Genomic DNA, 24,972 nt, shown 5'->3' on the forward strand with positions numbered 1-24,972 from the left:
GAGAAGCACCGGATGGTCATCGATTATAGCCAGACCATCAACCGGTACACGCAGCTCAATGCGTACCCCCTCCCCTGCATATCTGACATGGTCAATCAGATTGCGCAGTATCGAGTCTTCTCTACAGTCGACTTGAAGTCTGCGGACCACCAGCTCCCTATCCGCCCGGAGGACCGCCAATACACTGCCTTCGAGGCAGAAGGCAGTCCTGCCTTCCTCAGGGTTCCCTTCGGCGTCACCAACAGGGTCTCGGTCTTCCAAAGCAAAATGGACCGAATGGTTGGCCAGTACGGGCCGCGGCCATGTTCCTGTACCTAGACAACGTCACCATCTGCGGCCGTGACCAGCAGGACCATGACGAGAACCTCCGGCGCTTCCTTCACACCGTTAAACTCCTGAACCTCACCTATAATAGAGAGAGAAATGCGTCTTCCGCACAACTCGCTTGGCCATCCTCGGCTACATCATGGAACACGGAGTCCTAGGGCCTGACCCCGACCGCATGTGCCCCCTCCTGGAACTCCCCCTCCCCCAAGGCCCTGAAGAGATACCTGGGGTTCTTCTCTTACTATGCCCAGTGGGTCCCCAATTATGCGTACAAGGCCCTTTAACTGATCAAATCCACCATTTTCCCCTGATGGCTGAGGCCCGACTGGCCTTCAATCGTATCAAAGCAGACACTGCCAAAGCCACGATACACGCTGTGGACGAGACAATCCCTTTCCAAGTGGAGAGTGATGCGTCGGACTTTGCTCTGGCCGCTCCACTGAACCAGGTGGGCAGGCCCATGACTTTTGTCTCCCGTACCTTCCATGCCTCCGAAATTCGACACTCCTCCGTTGAAAAGGAAGCCCAAGCCTTCGTAGAAGCTGTGAGACATTGGAGGCATTACCTGGCCGGCAGACGATTCACTCTCCTCACTGACCAACGGTCGGTTGCCTTCATGTTCAATAACACACAGGGGACAAGATCAAGAACGACAAGATCCTGAGGTGGAGGATCAAGCTCTCCACCTACAGCTATTCGACCCGGGAAGCTCAATGATCCCCCAGATGCCCTCTCCCGCAGTACATGTGCCAGCGCACAAGCAGACCAACTCTGGGCCCTCCACAACGACCTCTGTCACCAGGTTTTTCTACTTCATCAGGGCTCGCAACCTGCCCTACTCCATCGAGGAGGTCAAGTCCGTGACCAGGGGCTGTCAGGTCTGCGCGGAGTGCAAACTGCACTTCTATCGGCCAGACAGAGCACATCTGGTAAAGGCCTCCCGCCACTTTGAGCATCTCAGCATGGACTTCAAAGGGCCCCTCCCCTCCACTGACTGTAACGTGTATTTCCTCAACATCGTTGACGAGTACTCCAAATTCCCCTTCACCATCCCCTGCTCTGACATGACACCTGCCTCCGTTATCAAGGCCCTGCGCAGTCTTTTCACCCTGTTCGGGTTCCCCACCTACATCCACAGTGATCAGGGCTCCTCCTTTATGAGGGACGAGTTGCGTCAGTTACTGCTCAGCAAAGGCATCATCACCAGCAGGACAACCAGCTATAACCCCCGGGGAAACGGACAGGTGGAGAGGGAGAACGCGACGGTCTGGAAGGCTGTCCTCCTGGCCCTACGGTCGAAAAGTCTCCCAGTCTCCCGCTAGCAGGAGGCCCTCCCCGATGCACTTCACTCCATCCGGTCGCTCCTACGTACGGCCACTAACGAGACTCCTCATGAACATATGTTTGCCTTTCCCCAGGAAGTCCATTCCGGGGTCTCGCTTCCGGCCTGGCTCACAGTCCCGGGGCCCGTCCTTCTCCGCAAACATGCGAGGAGCCATAAAACCGACCCCCTCATCGAGAAGGTCCTGCTGCTCCATGCAAACCCCCAATATGCCTACGTGACACAGCAGGACAGGCGGCAGGGCACGGTCTCCTGCAGGCTCCCCGGTGACCATCACCACCACCCCCCACCCTACACCGTCTTCCCCTACCTCCCTCACGAACTGACACCCGCAGGTCCACTGGCGACAAGCACCACCACCTCCGCCCATACACCGCCCCCACCCTTCGCCGACTCAACATCTGGTTGATGAAGAAGTCGACACGCTCCCGGACGAGCAGGTCTCGACGTCGGCGCCCACACCACAGCCGGGACTGAGGTGGTCACAGCGGAAGGTCAAGGCCCCGACAGACTTAACCTTTAAGACCACTTCGCCCCCGCTGGATTTTTTTAAACAGGGGGTGAATGTGGTAAACCACATTATTGTATTATATGCATTGTGCTGTATTGTACATGTCTGGGCTTGTCCAGGCTGGCTCCGCCTGTGGTTCCTCCCCTCAGGCTTCTGTATAAAAGTGGCAAGTCTCCGCCTCCGGACCCAGTTCAGGTCCAGAGGCAGGAGGCTTGCTGTTTAGTGTATTAAAGCCTCAGTTACGTTCATCACTCGTTGTGTATTATTGATGGTGTATCATTAACAGACCTCCAGGCAGCAGCCTGTGCTGCCTACCATCAAGCAGGTGGCAGCAGAAAGAACCCTAGCCCTCATCAAACCTGCCAACTGCTGGAACCTTGGAACTCAGGCTTCCAGACAAACTCACTCTGTAGACTAACTCACCCTATATGGCTTCTCCAATTGTGGAAGCCTGACTCTGGAAAGACGGAGCACTCTACAAGCAGTCAGCCGCCCCTTGGAAGGAAAATCCCAGTTGACTTCAGATTCTGGATATGTAAAACCCAACTTGCATTTTATTATGGTTGCGCCTTGAAACCTCTTTCTTATCCCCTATTTACTGTGTTAGTGTAGAAGGAATGGATGTTGCGAAACCCCTCTTGCGTGTGTGTGTAAAAATAAACCTATCCCTTTATTTTCATTTTACCCCACTGGTTTGCTGTGCAGATTATTTTCTTCTTTTTAAAATTTAGAGTATCCAATTATTTTTTCCCAATTAAGGGACAATTTAGCGTGGCCAATCCACCTACCCTGAGCATCTTTGGCTTGCAGGGGTGAGATCCACGTAGAAGCGGGGAGAATGTTGGGAGCGGTTACTGGGTTATAGGGATAGGGTGGAGGTGTGGGCTTGGGTAGGGTGCTCTTTCCAAGAGCTGGTGCAGACTCAATGGGCTAAATGGCCTCCTTCTGCACTGTAAATTCTATGAATGTGCAAACTCCACATGGACAATGACCTGGGGCCAGGATTGAACCCGGCTCCTTGGCGCCATGAGGCAGCAGTGCCATCGTGCCACCCTTGCTGTGCAGATTAATAGAAGATTGGAACATTTGCAAAATTCAGTTATAAATGGGGAATTCAGAAAAAAAAACGTTTGGTTTACGGACAGGTAAAGAGCAGGGAAATCAGGGCAGTATAAATTGACCCTCTTCCTGTCCATGACAGACACCAGTAAAATATACAAACTGTGCAAAATAAGGGTGATATTCTGTGATGTGTTACAGAAAGCGGAGCCAGTCGTAGTAAAGCAAATTCTTATTTACAGGAGAGAAAAAAGTTGTACTTTAAACCGATGTTAATCCATGTAAAAGTGTTGATGTGGATTGTGTACTGGCGGATTTTTACAACATTCTATGAGAGTTTCCTGGTGTGCATTATTAAGACTAACTTTCAATTACAGATTTTATACATTGAATTTATACTGCACCAGCTACCATCATGGGATCTGAACCCGTATCCCCAGTGCATTAGCCTGTGTCTCTGTATTACTAGTCCAGAGACTTTATCAATATACCATTATCTCCCTCTAGTGGAAAAAATAATTCAATGTGAGGCTATGTGTACGCACTTTACTGTTGAGATAACTTCGAGCCAAGGTTCTTTATATTCTAGGAAAAGGGAGAATTATATTTGCATATCAATACAAACGTTTCTTTGAACGGGCATTAACGTTCAAAGATCTAATATTAGGTGCACGCTCAAAGTGTATCATTTCATTGAACATCCTATTTTCTACATAGTAACTCAAGTCGGAGGTTTTTTTTTCACGCTTTACACCTTGAAGAAAAGTATCCATCGCATGAGAAGCAGAAGTGGATTACAAGTCAACCAACTTCTGAAAGAGGGAGTTAGACCAACATTTTGGAAGCGACCCATTATTAGAATTCTTCTAAAAGAGTCCAGACTGAAATGTTCATCAGTTTTTCTGCTGACAATGATGGTCCCTCTTTGTATATCCAGTGTTTTCTGTTTCTACATTATACATCTGGCATCATTTTTAGAATTCACTTTAACTACATTCCATTACTTTGTCTTATAGTTCATAGTTGATTTGAGACCTACTGATGGTTCTTGGGTGCCATGTGTAATGGAATGTGTTAAAGGATTTGCTAAAGACATTGAGAGGCGGAATTCTCATGAATGTGCTTTATGACTCTGCTACAAAGAGAAATCTTCCCTGTGGCTATGGTGGGGTAATTCATTGAAAACAAAGCGAGTTCTGCAACAGGTGATCAATCCAGTGAAGCTGAAAATTTATCTGCGAGTTTTAATACTGTTATTTACAAGAAATCTGGAAACAAACATTCTGTGCAGAATGCGTGCACCACAGCTGGGGACCACAGGCCTTGTGCAGATTGCTCTGAATATTAAACATGGCTTTACCTCTGAGCTGGGGCTTTTCAGCCACAGCAACTTGGCCAGGTCATCTCCAGCTGTATTATTCACTGCATGCTCAAACACTTCAACCTTCTGCATCAGGGTAAGGTGATCGTAGTCTGGAGCCATCTTTTGGTCAAAACAAAATATGCAGTACAGTTAAACCTTCCCTCTGTCAGTTTGGAGTGATTTTTCAAATAAAAATTAATTAACATGCAAATTTAATTTAAAAAATCAACGTTATTGAAGGAAGAAAGGAAGGCATAAGAAAGAGAAAAGGAGGCAACTAACTTTGGAAAACCTGATCTCATAATGGAAAAGGCCACAAATATTTTCACAAAAAACGTTTCCTTCACCTCAAGCTAGAAATTCTTATGATTCCATTTCTTTTGATTCCCTTCTTTCAAAAATGTATTATATATTTTGCTTGACAATCACAGGGCCTAATGCTTTGATTGATGCTGTCAAATGCATTCAAGTATCTTTGGAACTCTGCCTCAGAAGGCAGTGGACGCAGGATCATTGAATATTTTTAAGGCAGAGGTAGACAGATTCTTGTTGGGCAAGGGTATCAAAGGTATCAGGGGTAGATGGAAAATGTGGAACTCAGCACAAACAGATTAGCCATGATCTTATGGAATGGTGGAGCAGGCTCGAGGGACCGAATAGCCTAGTCCTGCTCTTAGTTTGTATGTTTATTGTATCTACTGAACCAGAAATACAGCTTTGAATTTACATCAAATCTTTTAAATACAATCAACTAGATGCACATTGTAGTACTTAAAATGCCATAACCTGCAAGTAAATTATTGGCTTCAAGTGCTTTGCATTCCTCATTTAATGAGTTTAAGCAACTTTGCAGAGAATGAGTGAATCAGTTAATAGATGAAGCTTTAAACCAAGTTAATTGGAAGCGGTCAAGCCAGAATAGATCTTATGGCAATTTATCGTATTCAAAAGATACTGTATTGGAAGTGTTTTAATGTGTTTTGTATTGAATAGATTTATTGCAAATATGAAGGTGGCATTCTAACTGACGAAGCACCAACTCCTCAAACAGTTCAGACCCCATATCCATCCATCACTTGACTAGGTCTGGCAGTACCATTTAACTATGTGGCCCTGTATGTTGAACAAAGAAATTACACTTAAATTTTTAAGGAAAAGTGAATAAAAGTAATGACCTAACAGAAATAAAGTATACATTTGAAATAAATTGGCAGCAATACCTACCCTGAGCATGATCCGGTGCTCGATGTTTAGCAGAATCTTTTTTTTCTCTCGATAGTCTCGAATAAGTGCATGGAGTGTGTCACAGTGAGGGACCCAGCCAATTAAGCCAGAGTTTGTGGACAGAGGAATGACAGCATATCTCTGAATACTGGAGGGAAAAGGCCAGAATATTTGAGAACACCATCTAAATGCATTGCATCTTTAAAATAAAATGTGCTTCAAATATAAATAATGTTTTTTTTCTTTCAAGAAATAAAGTAATATTTTTAGTGCATGTGGAATACAAGCTAAATACCTTCTCTTTCAGGGATCTTTTTCTACTGTTAAAATACAGGAGAACGTTACTCATTTTAGATAGGTACACAAATTATTTAAAACACAAAATGTCACTTGAAGTGGTTCAAGCCTGACAGTCTAAAGATGCTTTACATTGTGGGCGAGCAGCACCATATCAGCTTGTGCCGTTTAAATTTCCATCTAGCATGTATCTTCTCCATGCATTGCAACAGGACAGAGCTATTCGGCCAACAGCGTTTAAGATCGATCAACGAATGAGGTCTGAAGCTGAGTACTCTGGTTTATTCCCTCAAATCAGTGCCACTACTGAAGCCACTTTTTATCAGTTTAATGAGGATCTTTGACCAGAAACTGAACTAGCCATATAAATACTGTGGCTACCAGAGCAGGTCAGAGGCTGTGTGAAGTAACTTACCTCCTGATCTCCCAAAGCCTGTCCACTATTAACAAGGCACAAATCAGAAGTGTAATGGAATTCTTTCCACTTGCCTGGATGAGTGCAGCCTCAACACCATCCAGGACAAAGCAGCCCACTTGATTGCTACCCTTTCCAAAACATTCAATCCCTCCATCACTGATGAACAGTGGCAGCCATGTGTACCATCTACAAGATGCACTGTAGGAACTCACCAAGGTTCCTTAGGCAGCACTTTCCAAACCCACAGCCACTACCATCTGGAAGGGCAAGAGCAGCAGATACCTGGGAACAACACGACCTGGAGGTTCCCCTCCAAATCACTCACCATCCTGACTTGGAAATATATCACTGTTCCTTCACTGTCGCTGGTTCAAAATCCTGGAATTCCTTCCCTAATAGCACAGTCTGTGTACCTACACCACAGGTACTGCAGCAGTTCAAGAAGGCAGCTCACCATCACCTTTGGAAGGGAAACTAGGGACGGGCAATAAATGCTGGTCGAGCCAGCCATGCCCATATCACACTAATTGAATTTTAATGAGAGGGAGGAGGCTTTTCTGAACAATAATTATCTGGGCTAGATTTCTCCTGGTTTCTGTGGACAAATAAACCTGGACAATCTTCTGCGTTGTCATTTTCACTTTCTGTCCCATTCCCACTCTGAACTCTCTGTCCCAGGTACTGAATGCAACAATTTCAGATCACAACCTCTTCAGCTACTGGTAATGAATCTATTACTGCCATTTACAGCTCCTCCAGACCCACCTTGTTTATTTACTTGTCCCATTACCATCCACTTTTCCCTCATATCATTATTCATTTAATCATTTAATAACTTGTGCCTTTCTTATTAAAATTCATTTACAGGATGTGGGCGTCATTGGCTAGGTCAGCATTTATTGCCAACTGCTAATTGCCCTTGAGGTGATGAGCTGCCTTCTTAAACCTCTGCAGTCCACGTGGTGTAGGTACACCCACAGTGCTGTAGGAAGGGAGTTCCAGGACATTAGACTAGCGATGGTGAAGGAATTGAGATATATTTCCAAGTCCGGATGGTGAGTGACTTGGAGGGGAGCTTCCCCTTTCACCCCATGGCAGACCTTCCTTTTTGTTGCACCCTCTCCTCTTGCTTTCACTCTTTACTTACCTGTTCAAATAGTTACATCTCTAATATCTTCCAGTTCTGACAAAATCTCTCTGATGCAAAACCTTTACTTTGCTTCTCTCTCCCCCAGTTGATGCCTGACCCAGCGGTTTCTGTTTAATTTCAATGTTCTACATCTTTGGTTTGATGTCAATGCCATAACTGCAGTGGAACAGCTTGGTTAAAGAAGCATCTAGTTCTAAGTATACATTCTCACCATCAACCAGCCAGGATGTTGTCCATACTCATTGCATTTCCCTGGTCTAACACACTAAGCCATTTCTTAATGTCTTTTTGAGCGAACTAAATTGTTGGAGGTTGGCATGAAGCGGGGAAGTTCAAAAAGAGCTCGAGTAGGATTATTCACTTGGAACTTATGGCTGAGGACAATTACAAACACTTCAACCTCGTCTCTTGCACTCGCATGTTAGGTTCCACTCTGTGGAAACATAGGAATGTGAATGGACCTTCCTCCTGTTAGTTGCCTAGTTGCCCAGCACACTTTCGTATGGATGTGTTGCTAAGATCTGATAGTAGTGGGACGACACGGTGGCGCAGTGGTTAGCACTGCTGCCTCTCAGCGCTGAGGACCCGGGTTCAATCCCGACCTCGGCTCACTGCCCGTGTGGAGTTTGCACATTCTCCCCGTGCCTGCGTGGGTCTCACCCCCTCAACCTAAAGATGTGCAGGGACGTGAATTTAGCATGCTGAATTTGCCACGCTAAATTGCCCCTTAATTGGAAAAAAAATGAGATAGGTATTCAAATTTATATTGACAAACAAATCTGATAGTAGTGGCATCACTTAGTTCTGTCAATAACCTGTAGCTTTTGTCATTTAAGTACCCTGCATAGTGTCTTCATCAGATTAATGCCTCATGCTGAGTGCTGTTCTCGGCCATGACATGCTCAGCTCTGCATTAAACCAGAGTTAGTCTCCAAGTTTAATGGTGACCAAGGAATGCCAATTGTGCTAGGTCATGAGATTATAGACTGTGGTAAAATTTCTCTCCTGCTGCTAGCCTACAGTTGGTTGGGTGATGGGGGTAGATTTGTTGTCCATGTTTGACCTGAATGGGAATTTTGAGTTGATGTTAAGGATTCCCATATACACTCACATCTAGTTGTATATTACTGTGCCCCAACTCCAAATGAGCCTATTGTGTTGGTATGGTAGGACAATTCCTGAGATGCTGATGGTTGAGATTGGGATGGTACCTGATGGATTTGATGTTCTGGGTATGACTAGGTTAGGCTGTTGCTCCACTAGTCTAATGTCAGCTCCCCCAACGTGAGCACCAGATCCCAGCGGCATTAATGAAGTGGACTTTGTTGGATCGATTGATCTGATATTTCCTTAGTCTTATCTTGATTCTTATAACTTTGTAGTGATTGTTTCCAAATGGATGACTTGGACTGATGACTTCTGGGTTGCTTGATCCAGTATCATAATCATAAGGCTACTGTACCTATGTGACGTGTGCACATTCCTACAAATTATTTTGTCCATCGGTCTTGATTATAATAAGGAAAGGAAAGCTCTAAACTATGTGCCTTTGGATATTGATTTTTGACATCAACACATTTCGCTACCTGAGGTTCTTCCGAAGAGATGCTGGATCATTTGCCAGCAAGGTATTCACCAATCCAAAAAGCTGCATCACCCTCTCGTCCTGACGCAGGTCTTCATGGCCCTTTAGCAAGAACATGAATTCATGGCTATTACTTCCTGCAGGGACATGGATAAAATTCAGTTAAATTTGAATTGGGAGGGGAAGAAAAAGCCCATAACAATCACATTTTACAGCTTTGTTGATCATCAGAATTTGTTTGGACTGGCTGATAATTTGGACAAAACCTTCATTTTGCTAAATGATAGAAAACAAACGCCCAATAACAGCTGCAATACTGATTTTCTCTTGGTCAGCCATGGGACAGGTTTGTTGACAGCTCTGCTGTTTCTGTTATCCCCCTTTCTTTCAATCACAAGGCCCCAAAGTATTCCTGGCTTTGTGCACTGCATGAACAACAGAAGTAGAATCTTTACAGTGCAGAAGGAGGCCATTTAGCCCATCGAGTTTGCATCAACCCTCCGCAAGACCCTGTATCCTCACATATCCCCGTAACCCACCTAACCTTTTGGACATGAAACGGCAATTTTGCATGGCCAATCTACCTAACCTGCACATCTTTAGACTATGTGGGAGGATATCAGGATTGCACTGTTCCAGCATTTAGAGATTACAAGAAAGCTCATAACCAGCAGTTAATGCCGCCCCGTACTCCATCTCCCAAAGGTCTCACTCTCTGCTCTGTGATCTTTTTTGTCTGTTTCTATTTTATATACTGCGGTTGGAACTCCTCTGAACTTTATTCTCTTGTTCTTTATAAGTTCCAAATGCGCCATTCTACAACTCTTTCTCCCTACTACAGACTATTTTGAAATTAAGTCAAAATAAATTTTGAAATTAAATGAGTAAAAAATACAATTTTTCAACCAGGATCAGTGGATCTGCTTTTATCATTTTCTCCATGACCCTGATATTTATGGGAAGGTATTTGAGGCCAATAAAGGCAGAGGAAACCGGGACGCCGGGGACACAGAGATCCTGCTGAATTTAATGGTAGAAACCCATTTTTTTTTCTTCCATTGTCCGCCTAGCAGCCAGCTAACCTGACAGTTCCGGAGAGGGCATCGCAGGATGGGAGAAGGTTGGCGATCAGGGCTGGGGTGAGATTGGTCACAAGTCGCTGGAGGGAAAGAGGCCATTAGAGATCGCAATGTGTCAGGGGTGGGGAAACATGGTGGGACAGAGGGGCTGTGATTATCAACTGAGAGGTCGAAGCCTTCTTTGTGACAACTGTTGGGAGCACTCTTGTTCTGTCTGGCTCACAAACCATCAATTCATTCATTATCCGGTTTCTTGACCCCGGGAAACCCTCACAGCAACAGTAAAATTCAAGATTGGGGTTTTAGTTGCGTTGTGGAAGTCTGATTTAAATATGCTAATTAAGTGTTCCATCTCTCCACAGTGGGACACTACATTCTGCAAAATGCATCGCCATAGAAACAGCAATGAGATGGCTATGGTGGATTGATGTCATGTTCCCCATTTATTAAATTTCATCCTGTACCTCTCCCATCCGTCATGGTAGGGTTAATACAGAGGCTCCTGTTTCTAAGAACTCAGCTTGTTTCAAATTAATCTTTCTTTCTTGATTTACATCACCCTTTTTTATTTTAAAAACCTCAGCAATGTTTGTGTTTTCCAATTGGTGTCTTGCTACAAAAATAGTAGATAATGGGTCTTCGGTTTAGAAATATTCCCACTTGAAAGGAAATTACCCAAATGAATTAGAAACTGACTATTTGTAAAGCATACTTTTCTTACCCATGATGGTCAGCTTCCTTGGTCGCTGCTTGGAGGTTATGACCTGAAGTGAGGGAGCTATTGACTGAATCCGAATGATTGGTTGGTTGGGATCATAAGTTCCTGGTACTGCCAATTCTAAGTCACGACACATCAGCAGTTTAGGTGACACATACTGGAGTTCAAGTGAGGTGAGCTGCAAAAAAAAAAAAAAGCAGTCCATTTTTATAATTGCTCAACTGGAGAGATCAATTAAAATACAATTAAATATATGAGTAAAACACCGATTTTTCCCCCAACAATTTTATCCTAGCACCTTTTAGGAAAAGCACCCAAAATGACCATCACATTACAGTGTTTACTTATCTTTCTGAATTCCTTTGCATTGAAAAATGGGCCAGTGTGTTTTTTGAAACTAATTATAATTTGTATTCATTGCAGTGAATGATGGTATCACTTCCCACTTTTGTAATCTTATGTTAGCATAGGTCAGGTGGAGCACAGGTTAGAGACAGGATAAACCCAAACAATGCTCTTTAATGAAATTAAGAAAGTCAATTTCATTTAATCAAAATGATAGTTCAATTTCTCATCCACCTTGTGCACTCTGACAGACTTCTTTCATTAGAATTTTTATAGTCAAAACATTTTTTTGCCCCAATGAAAGATCCCCCCACCTTTGGGCCATCTGTCACTTTTTCTTAAGTTTTGTTTTCAGTTTTGTGCTGGTTGCCCATTAACACATTCGAATATCTTACTTTAATGCAACTACTGGCACCTTCTCCTGTAATTAACGCTTCCTCGGTCTCATGACTTACACATCTCCTAGCTCCAACCAATCACTGGCCTTCTACTCTGCTGCAGCCCCTCTTATACAGTACATAGTTCATCATAGAATCTCTAGTGTAGAAGGAGGCCATTTGACCCATCGAGTCTGCACCAATCCTTCGAAAGAGCCCTGTATCATGTCCACACCGCCCTATCAGCAGCACTGTAGCACAATGGGTAGCACTGTTGTTTCACAGCACCAGGGTCGGAGGTTTGATTCCCGACTTGGGTCACTGTCTGTGCGGAGTCTGCATGTTCTCCCTGTGTCTGCGTGGGTTTCCTCTGGGTGCTCTGGTTTCCTCCCACAGGTCCCGAAAGACGTGCTGTTAGGTGAATTTAACATTTTGAATTCTCCCTCCATGTACCCGGAATGTGGCGACGAGGGGCTTTTCACAGTTACTTCATTGCAGGGTAAAAGTAAGCATACTTATGACAATAAATATTATTATTATTTTATCCCCATAACCTGCACATACCTGGACATTAAGGGCTAACCCACTGCTTATCCACTTTAACACACACATCTTTGGATTGTGGGAGGAAACTGGAGCACCCAGAGGAAACCCACACAGACACAGGAAGAAAGTGCAAACTGCACAGTCACCCAAGGCCGGAATTGAACCTGGGTCCCTGGCATTGAGGCAGCAGTGCTACTCACTGTCCACCGTGCCGCCTGTACAGTGGCACAGTGCCCACTTTTCTCCCTCTCTTTAACTCTGAATAGTCATATGGACTTGAAATGTCAACTCTATTATGCTGCCAGACCTACTGGCTTTTCCAGCTTTTTTGTTGTGACATTAGAATTATGGGTGGTTTTGATGCACAATGATTTTGCTTCTTTAGCACAAACATATAAAATGCTTTTTTTATGTGCACAATTGTAGAGAGTGGCAAACTACGTAACAAACTTTCCATACTTTGAAATTTGGCTGAGACTGTTCCCAGTTTTGAAATCTGCTGTGTCATGACAATATTCGTCAACCACACCTTGTTAGAACATACATTTGTTTTGAATGTATTTTCCTTCTCAAATGGTGTCAAACCCTAAAGTGGATATATTCTGTTCAGAAAACATTTCAGATGGTTAATAAACCAAAGGAAATTTGTTGTTATTGACCTAAATGCCACTTTGATAAATATCTTTTCTGGTAATACTATGTAGAAAAGCATGAAAGTATTAATTGTTGTGATATAATGTGCATGCATCTTTAAAGATGCATATCTTAAACTATTATCAATCATTATCACCTCATCAGGATATGATGAATTAGTCCTATGACCTGTGGGCAGTCTGCAAGCAGCAGCGGTCAAGGTCAGATGTGTACACAATAGCCTCCCAATTAACTCTTCCTGGATATAGTCTTATCTTCAAATAAAGAACCCATATTACTTCTTCATCAATCCTTGTGTAGGATTCAGTATGCATATATTGAAGAAGAATGTAGCACTTTAAAAAAACAAATTTGGAGTACCCAATTCTTTTTTTACCAATTAAGGGGCAATTTAGCGTGACCAATCCACCTACCCAGCACATCTTTGCGTTGTAGGGGCGAAACCCATGCAGACACGGGGAGAATGTGCAAACTCCACACGGACAGTGACCCGGGGCTGGGATTGAACCCGGGTCCTCGGCACCGTGAGGCAGCAGTCACCACTGCGCCACCGTGCCACCCTAAGAAGAATGGTAACACTTATCATGAAATCAGAGCACCAACCTGTGGAAGCTGTTTCGAAATGCGTCGGAATACATGATAGTAGAGGTCCCAAGCTTGGGTTAGGTCCTTCACATTGCCTGATCTCATATACTTTCGGCACCATTCCTGAGCCTCCATCAAGTCCCTGCCGTATGCCTGTGAAAGGATGAATTTGACACGTGTCAGTTGAATACCAATTAAAGCAAACATTCCCTTCAAGGATAGATTTGTTTTTGCCAAACATCTTAGTTTTATATTAGAATACTGCTGTTACTTTCCAAGAAGATTACTCACAGTACATAGTGAGAATATAATGCAACGTCAAGTCACTCAATGTACTCAGCTCAAACAATTCTCTTTGATCTGTCAGGATAGACTCTGAGCAATTTAAAATTCCTTTCTCCATCCCGTGCATCAATATCCAACCCCATATTCGGAATCTGCTCTTTTCTGCTGCGAGGACATGCAAGGTGGCATTTACTCCACTAGGTGGCAGGTATCTTCAGTTAATGTGAGGAGTTACCATCAAAACCATAATTCACTCGCTTCTTTAGTTCTCTGATCAGAGTTATGTACAAAATCCTTCAACTGTACTATTTCCATTTCTTTCATTGTTTAAACAACTGTCACACATCTTCCTTTACCTTCTCCTGTACTTTATTATGATTGATCAATAATACAGGAGGTATCCCGTGTTGCTCATCCAATGGACAACAAAAACACTTTTTACGGTGTGTCAAGCAGCTGGCCAGCCACTATTGAAAGGTTGTAGTTTGAAAATAAATACTTGTTTTCGTTTTGCTTTGGAGAATGATCCATTAAGGAGATAATGACTTCAACAATAAAAATACGTGACAAGTCACTTCCGGTTGCGGCTATGACCAGCTAAGTCGCACGTTTGGCTGCTCCTGCTACAAAGGTGTTTTCGGGCCGATTGGAGGGCCCCAACGGCGCTGTAAGGACAAATCCCGGTGGGGGAAGGCTCCCTGAAGAGAACCAGACCAACTTTATGGTCGGTACCCGGAGTGGGGTGGTAAAGAAAGCAACAGCAGCTCCCAAAAAAAAGCGGGGGAAGAAGACCAAAATGGCGGCCGGTGGAGCACCCGAGGAATGGAGGAAATGGGCGGAGGAGCAGCAGGCCGCTCTCCTGCGCTTCTTTACGGAGCTGAAAATGGAGCTCTTGGAGTCAATGAATGCGACGACCACCAGGCTGATGGGAGCCCAGGCGACCCAAGAGGCGTCGATTCGGGAGCTGCAACAGGAGATGACTGTGAGGGAGGAGGAGGCCACGGTCCTCGTGGGAAAGGTAGAGGTGCACGAGGCACTCCACCTGAAATGGCAGAGCCGTTTTGAGGAGCTGGATACCCGAATGAGGCGGAAGAACCTGAGGATCTTGGGCCTGGCAGAAGGCCTGGAGGGGTCAGACCTCCCGGGATATGTAGCAGAAATGCTGAGCTCCCTGATGGGGGCAGGGGCCGTCCCTTCGCCCCTGGAGCTGGAAGAGGCCTACAGGGTCATGGCTAGGAGGCCAAGAGCAAATGAGCCCCCGAGGGCGGTGCTGGTGCGGTTCCAGCGACTCAGCGATCGGGAGAGAGTGCTGGAGTGGGCCAAGAGGGAAAGGAGCAGCAAGTGGGAGAATTCGACGGTGAGGGTCTACCAGGACTGGAGTGCGGAGGTGGCAAAGCGGCGGGCCCGGTACAACCGGACGAAGGCGGTGCTACATGCAAAACGGATCAGGTTCGGAATGCTGCAGCCAGCGCGCTTGTGGGTCACCTACAGGAACCAACACCACTATTTTGAGTCCCCAGAGGAGGCGTGGGCCTTTGTACAGGAAGAGAAACTGGACTCGAATTAGACCCAGGGGATACTTGGCGGCCGTAGCCGCTCGGGTACTTTCAGCTGAATTCTTTGTTTGGATTTTGAACTCTTGCTGTGGTTTTTCTTCTGATGTTTTTTCCCCCTTTGCCAACTTCCCTTAGTTATTGTTATTGTGGTTATTCATGGTTATTTATGGTTATTTATGCTGTTTGGTAGAGGGCGACTGTTAAGTACATTGTTATTTGTTATTTATCTGTTATTTATAATGTTAAGTTGGGGAGGTGGGACGGGGGGGAGAGCAGATCGGGGATATGGGCTCCTAGGGGGGGTTCTTTTACAGGCATGGACGGGGACGGGGGTGGAACTGAAGATGGCGGGGTGGGGTGTGGCAGGGCGAAAGCGCGGGCTTTCCTCTGTTTTCCCGCGCGCGGGGCAGAGGAGGGGGGAGGGGAGGAGTGCGGGGCGTGGCTAGCAATGGCGACCTTTCCCGCGCTGGAGCGGGGCCAGGGAGGAGTGGCAAGGGGGGGGGAGGCCCCCCCCCCCGAGCCGGGGGGAGTCGGAGTGGGGCAGGAGCAGCCGGGTCAGCGTGAACCAGCTGACTTACGGGAGTACGATGGAGGGTACATCGCGGCTAGGAGGGGTCCTAGCCTGGGGGGGGGGGAGGGGGGTTAGGGAGGGACACCGGGTTGCTGCTGAAAAGACCAGAAACGGGAAGTGGAGGACTGGAGAGGTGGGGGGGGGGGGACATCGCCATGGGGAGCGGGTCAGAAGGGGAGGGTCGACCCGGGGCGAGCAGGGAACAGGACATGGCTAATCGGCAGGGGAAGGGGGCGGGTCGTCCCGCGACCCGGCTGATCACTTGGAACGTGAGGGGGTTGAATGGGCCGGTCAAGAGATCAAGGGTATTCTCACACCTGAAGGGACTGAAGGCTGATGTAGCAATGTTACAGGAGACCCATTTGAAGGTAGTGGACCAGGTTCGCCTGAGAAGGGGGTGGGTGGGACAGGTGTTCCACTCTGGATTGGACGCAAAGAACCGGGGGGTGGCGATTCTGGTGGGAAAGAGGGTGTCGTTCGTGGCGGAGGAGGTGGTGGCGGATAAGGAGGGTAGGTATGTGATGGTGAAGGGTAAGCTGCAGGGGGAGAAAGTGGTGATGGTCAACGTATATGCCCCGAACTGGGATGACGCGGGTTTTATGAGGCGCCTATTGGGCCTCATTCCGGGACTGGAGGCAGGGGGCTTGATCATGGGGGGGGACTTTAACACAGTGCTGGACCCCGGGCTAGACAGATCGAGCGCAAGGACCAATAGGAGGCCGGCAGCGGCAGAAGTGCTGAGGGGGTACATGGAGCAGATGGGAGGAGTAGACCCATGGAGGTTTGGTAGGCCGAGGGCGAGGGAGTATTCCTTTTTCTCCCACGTCCATAGAGTGTACTCCAGAATCGATTTCTTCGTGTTGAGCAGGGGGCTGATCCCGAGGGTACGGGAAGCTGAGTACTCGGCCATTGCGATCTCTGATCATGCACCGCATTGGGTGGATGTGGAAATGGGGGAGGCGCGGGACCAGCGCCCGCTGTGGCGGCTGGATGTGGGGCTGTTAGCGGACGACGAGGTGTGTAAAAGGGTCCGGAAGAGCATTGAGAGCTATCTGGACTTGAATGACACGGGTGAGGTGCAGGTGGGGATGGTCTGGGAGGCCCTGAAGGCAGTGATCAGGGGAGAGCTGATCTCCATAAGGGCGCATAGAGAAAGAAAGGAGAGGCAGGAGAGGGAGAGGCTGGTGGGGGAGCTATTGGAAGTGGATAGGAGATATGCGGAGGCACCAGAGGAGGGGCTGCTGGAAGAACGGCGCAGCCTGCAGGTCAAGTTCGACCTGCTGACCACCAGGAAGGCAGAGACGCAGTGGAGAAGGGCACAGGGCGCGGTCTATGAGTATGGGGAAAAGGCGAGCAGGATGCTGGCACACCAGCTTCGCAAACGAGATGCGGCTAGGGAGATTGGGGGAGTGAAGGAGAGGGGCGGGAAGGTAGTGCAGAAGGGGCAAGAAGTGAACGGGGTCTTCAGGGATTTTTACAAGGAGTTGTATCGGTCTGAGCCGCCGACAAGGAGAGGGGGAATGGAGGACTTCCTAAACAAATTGAGGTTCCCAAGGGTCCAGGAGGGGCTGGTAGAAGGGCTGGGGGCGCCAATAGGGCTAGAGGAGCTAGTCAAGGGAATAGGTCAGATGCAAGCGGGGAAGGCGTCGGGGCCAGATGGGTTCCCGGTGGAATTCTATAAGAAAAATGTGGACTTGGTGGGACCGGTACTGGTACGAGCCTTTAATGAGGCGCGAGAGGGGGGGGTTCTGCCCCCGACAATGTCGCAGGCTCTGATCTCCCTGATATTGAAGCGGGATAAAGACCCCGTGCAGTGCGGGTCCTACAGGCCTATCTCGCTTCTGAACGTGGATGCCAAGTTGCTGGCAAAGATCCTGGCAGCTAGAATAGAGGATTGTGTGCCAGGGGTAATCCATGAGGACCAGACGGGGTTCGTGAAGGGGCGGCAGCTCAACACGAACGTGCGGAGATTGCTGAATGTAATTATGATGCCGGCAGTGGAGGGGGAGGCTGAGATAGTGGTAGCGCTGGACGCGGAGAAGGCATTCGATAGGGTGGAGTGGGAGTACCTGTGGGAGACGTTGAAACGGTTTGGGTTTGGGGAAGGGTTTATTAAGTGGGTGAAGTTGCTCTACTCGGCCCCGACGGCGAGTGTAGTGACAAACGGGAGGAGGTCGGAGTATTTCGGGCTCCACCGAGGGACCAGGCAGGGATGTCCCCTATCCCCCCTACTTTTCGCACTGGCGATTGAACCGTTGGCGATGGCACTGAGGGGTTCAGGGGGGTGGAGAGGACTGACTAGGGGAGGGGAGGAACATCGAGTATCGCTGTATGCGGATGATCTACTGCTGTACGTGGCAGACCCAGAAGGGGGAATGCCGGAGATAATGGAACTATTAGCAGAGTTTGGGGACTTTTCGGGGTACAAATTAAATTTGGGCAAAAGCGAGGTTTTTGTGATACACCCGGGGGACCAGGGAGAGGGTATTGGGAGACTCCCCTTCAAGCGAGCAGGAAAGAGCTTTAGGTACTTAGGGGTGCAGGTGGCAAGGAACTGGGGGACCCTCCACAAGTTGAACTTTTCCAGGCTGGTGGAACAGATGGAGGAGGAGTTTAAGAGGTGGGACATGGTACCGTTGTCGCTGGCGGGGAGGGTGCAGTCAATCAAAATGACGGTCCTCCCAAGGTTCTTGTTTTTATTTCAGTGCTTGCCCATCTTCCTCCCTAGGGCCTTCTTCAAAAAGGTGACGAGTAGCATCATGAGCTACGTGTGGGCGCATGGCACCCCAAGGGTGAGGAGGGTCTTTTTGGAGCGGAGTAGGGACAGTGGAGGGCTGGCACTGCCCAATCTCTCGGGGTACTACTGGGCGGCAAATGTGTCAATGGTGCGCAAGTGGATGATGGAAGGGGAGGGGGCAGCTTGGAAACGAATGGAGAGGGCGTCCTGTGGCAACACAAGCCTGGGGGCCCTAGTAACGGCACCATGGCCGCTCCCCCCCACGAGGTACACCACGAGCCCGGTGGTGGCGGCCACCCTCAAGATATGGGGGCAGTGGAGGCGACATAGGGGTGAAATGGGAGGTCTGTTGGCGGCGCCAATAAGAGGGAACCATAGATTCATCCCGGGGAACATCGACGGGGGATTTCAGAGCTGGTACAGGGTGGGCATACGGCAGCTGAAGGACCTGTTTATAGAGGGGAGGTTTGCGAGCCTGGGAGGGCTGGAGGAGAAGTTTGAGCTCCCCCCGGGAAACATGTTCAGATATTTACAAGTGAAGGCATTTGCTAGGCGGCAGGTGGAGGGGTTTCCCCTGCTCCCCAGTAAGGGGGCGAGTGATAGGGTGCTCTCGGGGGTCTGGGTCGGAGGGGGGAAGATATCAGACATCTACAAGATAATGCAGGAGGCGGAAGCAGCATCGGGGGAGGAGCTGAAAGCCAAGTGGGAAGGGGAGCTGGGAGAGCAGATAGAAGACGGGACGTGGGCGGATGCACTGGAGAAGGTCAACTCTTCCTCCTCGTGTGCGAGACTGAGCCTCATTCAATTTAAGGTGCTGCATAGAGCTCACATGACGGGGACAAGGATGAGCCGGTTCTTTGGGGGTGAGGACAGGTGTGTCAGATGTCTGGGAAGCCCAGCGAACCATGTGCATATGTTCTGGGCATGTCCGGTGCTGGAAGGGTTCTGGAAGGGGGTGGCAAGGACGGTGTCGAAGGTGGTGGGGTCCAGGGTCAAACCAGGATGGGGGCTTGCGATCTTTGGGGTCGGGGTAGAACCGGGGGTACAGGAGGCTAGGGAGGCCGGAATACTGGCCTTTGCGTCCCTAGTGGCTCGACGAAGGATATTAATTCAATGGAAGGACGCGAGGCCTCCAAGCGTTGAAACTTGGATTAACGATATGGCTAGCTATATTCAGCTAGAAAGGATCAAATTTGCCCTGAGAGGGTCGGTACAGGGATTCGCCAGGCGGTGGCAACCTTTCCTTGACTTTTTAGATCAGAGATAGACGTTCGGGGTCGTGGCAGCAGCAACCCGGGGGGGGGGGGGGGGGAGGGGGGGGAGGGGAGGGCAGCAAGGGGCGTGGGGGGACACGCACGACTGTAACGCGGGCAAGCCTGCTCGCTGCTCATGTCTGAAACTGTAGGCTGCCTTGGTTGTTAAGGTTGCCTGGGGGGGGGGGGGAGGACTGGTGCGCGCGAGAGGGCGGGCGAGGGAGGGACATTTGCCTAGAGGGATTGTGTTGTAAATAATTTAAAAATTAGTAGGGGTAAATGTCTGTATGGAAAAACTCTTTCAATAAAAATTATTTAAAAAAAAAAAAAAATACGTGACAAGTGAACTCAGTTGTAACTGAATGATTTGTTTAAATATTTGTTACAATCACTTACTGAAAGGAAAATACAAGTAGAACCAAACTGTTGGATTAAGTACATTTAACTTCACGTGGAATCGTTTTTGTAACTGCTTTAAGAAGAGTATTGGAGGTGGTGTCTGTAATATTATTTTTATTTCTTTCTTTCAAGAGGGACAAGTTTTAATGTTCTCTTCTTGGAAGTTCTTGCTGGAGTTGTGTGCTGTTTTCAGGCGATGTGATGAGTTTGAGATTCTATTGGAAGAGACAGCTGCAAGGCCAACCCAGCCTATTTTGCAATGCCACTGATCATAAAATCCTAACAGTGCAGGAGGCTATTCGGCCCATCGAGTCTGCACTGACCCTTCGAATGAATTACCCAATTACACTCCACCCTCCCCCTGTAACCCCATAACCGTACCTGGACATTCGTGGACACTAAGGGGCAATTTAACATGGTCAATCCACCTAACCTGCACATCTTTGGACTGCAGGAGGAAACCCACGCAGACACAGGGAGAAGGTGCAAACCTGACACAGCCAGGGACCCAAGAACAGAATTGAACCCGGGTCCTTGGTGCTGTGAGCAGCATGCTAACCACTATGCCACCGTGCCACCTTTACATGACAGGGATTTCGTTAGTAATAGACCTACACTGGTTTGAAATAGATTAAGTAAATTCCATGATGGAGGGTAGCTGAGGTTTTGGCCTGTACCTGGTTGAAGGAGGTTTCTTTGAGAGTTTGAGGACCCCGCTCCATCATGGCGTGTAGTGGTTCAAGAACAGCAAACATCCCTTTAACATTTCGCTCTCCGAAATAAAGTCTCGATGCCTCCTCTAATCCTTCATGCCACATTTCATGCCACAGAATAGCAACACGGATAAGTTCCTCACTCACCTGAAATGAAAACAACCTGTTTTTGGAAACTCTGCCATTACACAGATACAAAAACGGTAGAATCAAATAACATTCAATAAACTCAATGCTTTTGAGTATTATTTTGGTGTTGAGCTATGACAGCTTATGCACCTTTCTTGCCAACCAGATACAGTGTCTCAGAACTGGCAAACTGAGGACCAACTTTGGCTTTGGATCTTGCTAGTTTCCAGCTGGGCTGTTCAGGCCCGGTCAGGCAAAGAGCCACTCAGACCTCGGAGTACAGGAAAAGACAGGCGTACAAATGTTACAACTAGTCAGCACACCACCATGCCAATCCAGCACCTCGCCCAAAAAAACAATAAGTTATTTAACTCATCGAATAATAATAAAAATTCATGCATGGCAGCTTAAAAAAATGCCTGACGTTTGGATATGCTGTTTTTGGATAGTCAGATTTGAGACACTGTACCTGTATCTGAATATAGGAACATAAAACCTGGCAAAGTCAAACTTTGCATCATATTACTAAGCAAGATATTTTTTGTCCCAGCTTCCCTTAAGGACATCATACATCAAGGCAAACGATTCAAACTCGTGTAGAGTATTATGTAATGTACTAAAGTCAGGGTTAGATTTAATTGTTACAACTGCTCAATTTTATTCTGGTTATACAATGAATCTTGTTCAGTTTTATGTGTTATGATACAGCATTTGCTAAATGTTCCAGTTACAGAGCCTAATAATGCTCAGACCTTTGTTTTATTACTAGTTGTGGAATTGCACATTGCCAGTTGGAGAATATAAGCATATACATTTGGGTCTCTATGTGACCACTTACCCTTCAATAAAGGCAAGAAACAAGTGCACATTTTCAGCAGAGATACACTGTCTGCAATCTTGGACAAGATAGTTGTGATAGCATCAAGGTGCATGTAAGGAACGTTTAGCTGTGGCAGTAATTTATTTAAATGAAGACCCTGTGTTTTTTGCAGAACCCATTTTTGAATTTCAAATGCCATATGCTGAACTTGCACAGCACAACATAGTGCTAACCAGCAGAAAGACCCTCATAATTCCCTGAATGTGGTCCCATGTTAAAACAAAGTAGCTCCTTCCACTGCCCCTCACAGTCACTGACCTCACAAGTCACTGATTGCTCACTCATCCTATCACGAGGTCTAATGCCCGATCTCTCAACTAGAATCTTCTCTTGCCTTTCTGATTCTTCTCAATTCTTCATTTTGCTCATCTCTTGCTATTTTTCACTTCTCCTGCTATTTTCCTTTTGTCTGGAATGTGGTGTATGATACAACATGCTCCGGTAGAAAAGAAGCAGCCAATGGCTGCAGGCTACATCCCGAGCGAGGAGGGGTTGAGTTTCTGGGAAAAAGGTGGTCCTCGACAGTGTGTCCCATCACTCCCTGCTCCTATCACAACTTCCATGTCACCACTAGCCTCTCGTTATCCCTTCCCTTCCTATCACTACTCACTTCTACTGTTATCTCTACCCCCTCACTTTTTTTTAAATCATAGAATTTACAGTGCAGAAGGAGGCCATTCAGCCCATCGAGTCTGCACCGGCTCTTGGAAAGAGCACCCTACCCAAGGTCAACACCTCCACCCTATCCCCATAACCCAGTAACCCCACCCAACACTAAGGGAAATTTTGGACACTAAGGGCAATTTATCATGGCCAATCCACCTAACCTGCACATCTTTGGACTGTGGGAGGAAACCGGAGCACCCGGAGGAAACCCACGCACACACGGGGAGGATGTGCAGACTCCGCACAGACAGTGACCCAAGCCGGAATCGAACCTGGGAGCTGTGAAGCAATTGTGCTATCCACAATGCTACCGTGCTGCCCCAGAACTGGTCTCAGAACTTTTGAACTGCCTGTTCAACCAGTTAGCTGCAGTCTTTGCTGTCACTAACGTCACTCGGAACCCTATATCCAATCACCCTAAAGAATGAGTGGAGGTGAAAAGTTGATACTCTCTTGGTACCTGTTCCCAATAGACTTTATTTGCTTTCAAAATTCAAACAACCTGCTTTTTACTTTACTCTGTACTCCTCGTTCTCCTTCCTAAGTGCCATATTATTTTTTCTAACTGTCAACAACAACATAGTTGAGATCATTAGACACTCCTTATGTTCTTCAAAATTCAACTCTTTTAAATAATAAATTCAAATACGTCCACCTCCTAAACAGGACCTTACATGATATCTGATGCTTAGAAGAAAATAAAACAAAATAGACAACAGGTAATTAAATCAGTAAACTCTAATTTCTCTTGTTCACATACAATGTCTGGTGATACAATGGCATCAGAAGGGACACCATCAGTTAATTAAACCTCTTTTTTTTCTAGAAAGGAAAAGGCAGAGGGGTGACCTGAAAGAGTTCTTTAAAATGATGAAAATGTTCATCGGGTAGATGTAAACAAAATGCTTCGGGGAAACCTATTTACTCAGTGGTTTGAATGTGGCACCTGTAACCACATGTAATAGTGGTGGCAGATAACATAGATACATTTAAGAAAAAGCCTAATAAATGCACAAAGGGGAAAAAGTAATAGAAGGCAATGTTCAGAGGGTGAGATAAAGTAGCTTGGCTGGAGGCTCGTGTGGACCATAAAGAACCGCATAGATTTGAATGATTTAGTAAATGTAATATTTTAGAGGATGGATCATCTTTTCTCACACAAATATTATTCTTTAATTTCAAAATTAGAACTTTGGATCTAATTTATTATTAGTTTCTGAATTCCAGATTTACCAATTACTGAAATATTAGATTGTACTATATTGCACTGCACTCTTACTTAGCTTAATTCAGCAGAAATTTGATGAAATTACATTCTTCACTTGTAATATTGTCAACTTAAATAACTTTACTCCCCATAGATCTTGAGACATTTGGCCAGAATGACAGAAAACAATTCAGAGGAAGCGATGAATGAAATGAAAGTCTCCACAGTTCCCGAGGGCCATAGGCTGCTCTCCTATTTTGAGAGAGAGCTGACTGGTGGTGATTTAACCTGAGGGTCACCACACTTCAGGCAAGGGGCAAGGTTGAGAAGGTAGGGCCTTCATGGATAATCTCAGATGGTGCGGGAATTGAGCTTGTGCTGTTGACGTCGCTGCGCATCACAAACAAGCTGTCCAGCCAAATGAGCTGAGTAAGTGATATTGAGACTGGTGGGGCTACACCTGCAGTTCTTTGTATAATTCTGATTGTCATACTACATAAATATCCAGGCAGTTCAGAAAAGGTCAACCAAAGTGACACTTAAGATTCGTATTACATTTAAAAAAAATAACCTATTGGTGGTTTTCAAATTTTGGCAAACGGCCTCCGAAAGGTAGATTAGAAACAAACATTCTATGTTCTATCATTCGGCTTCCCCTCCAAACCCCAGCTAAATAAGCTGCAGGCATCCACTTACCATCACGGCCTGCTGTACCAGTGTGTTGCTATGCTCACACATATTCTTCAAAATCTTATTGGCGGCACTGTGGCGAGCAGGTGTAGTGGACTTGGATGCGACAGTGAGTGGGTAAATCAGAGCCTGTGGTTTAAGCCAAGGATATATGATTAAATGTAGAAAGGAAAATATAACCTCAAGTACAAAGCAGTACATTCTTGAATAGATAAAATTATAATTAATTCGTTTTATTAAAGGGTCATAATACATCAAAGAAAGAAACAGAAGGGTAGTTTTCTGATAAGGTACTAAGAATGCAAT

General features: G+C 46.6%; 1 protein-coding gene across 2 annotated transcripts in view; it reads right to left on the reverse strand.

Annotated features, from left to right (window-relative positions):
* mtor (mechanistic target of rapamycin kinase) overlaps positions 1-24,972 on the reverse strand; it is a 342,907-nt gene that overhangs the window by 20,948 nt on the left and 296,987 nt on the right. For both annotated transcript variants that reach the window (XM_038821832.1, XM_038821833.1), the window contains 7 exons: positions 24,673-24,795; positions 21,059-21,241; positions 13,599-13,733; positions 11,077-11,251; positions 9,278-9,413; positions 5,827-5,974; positions 4,600-4,722 (listed from right to left, as the gene is read on the reverse strand). In XM_038821832.1, the coding sequence (XP_038677760.1) occupies positions 4,600-4,722; positions 5,827-5,974; positions 9,278-9,413; positions 11,077-11,251; positions 13,599-13,733; positions 21,059-21,241; positions 24,673-24,795 (1,023 nt within the window). The remainder of the gene's footprint in view (positions 1-4,599; positions 4,723-5,826; positions 5,975-9,277; positions 9,414-11,076; positions 11,252-13,598; positions 13,734-21,058; positions 21,242-24,672; positions 24,796-24,972) is intronic.

Source organism: Scyliorhinus canicula, chromosome 16 (genome assembly GCF_902713615.1).
Source record: "Scyliorhinus canicula chromosome 16, sScyCan1.1, whole genome shotgun sequence".
In the NCBI taxonomy this organism is placed as follows: Eukaryota; Metazoa; Chordata; class Chondrichthyes; order Carcharhiniformes; family Scyliorhinidae; genus Scyliorhinus; species Scyliorhinus canicula.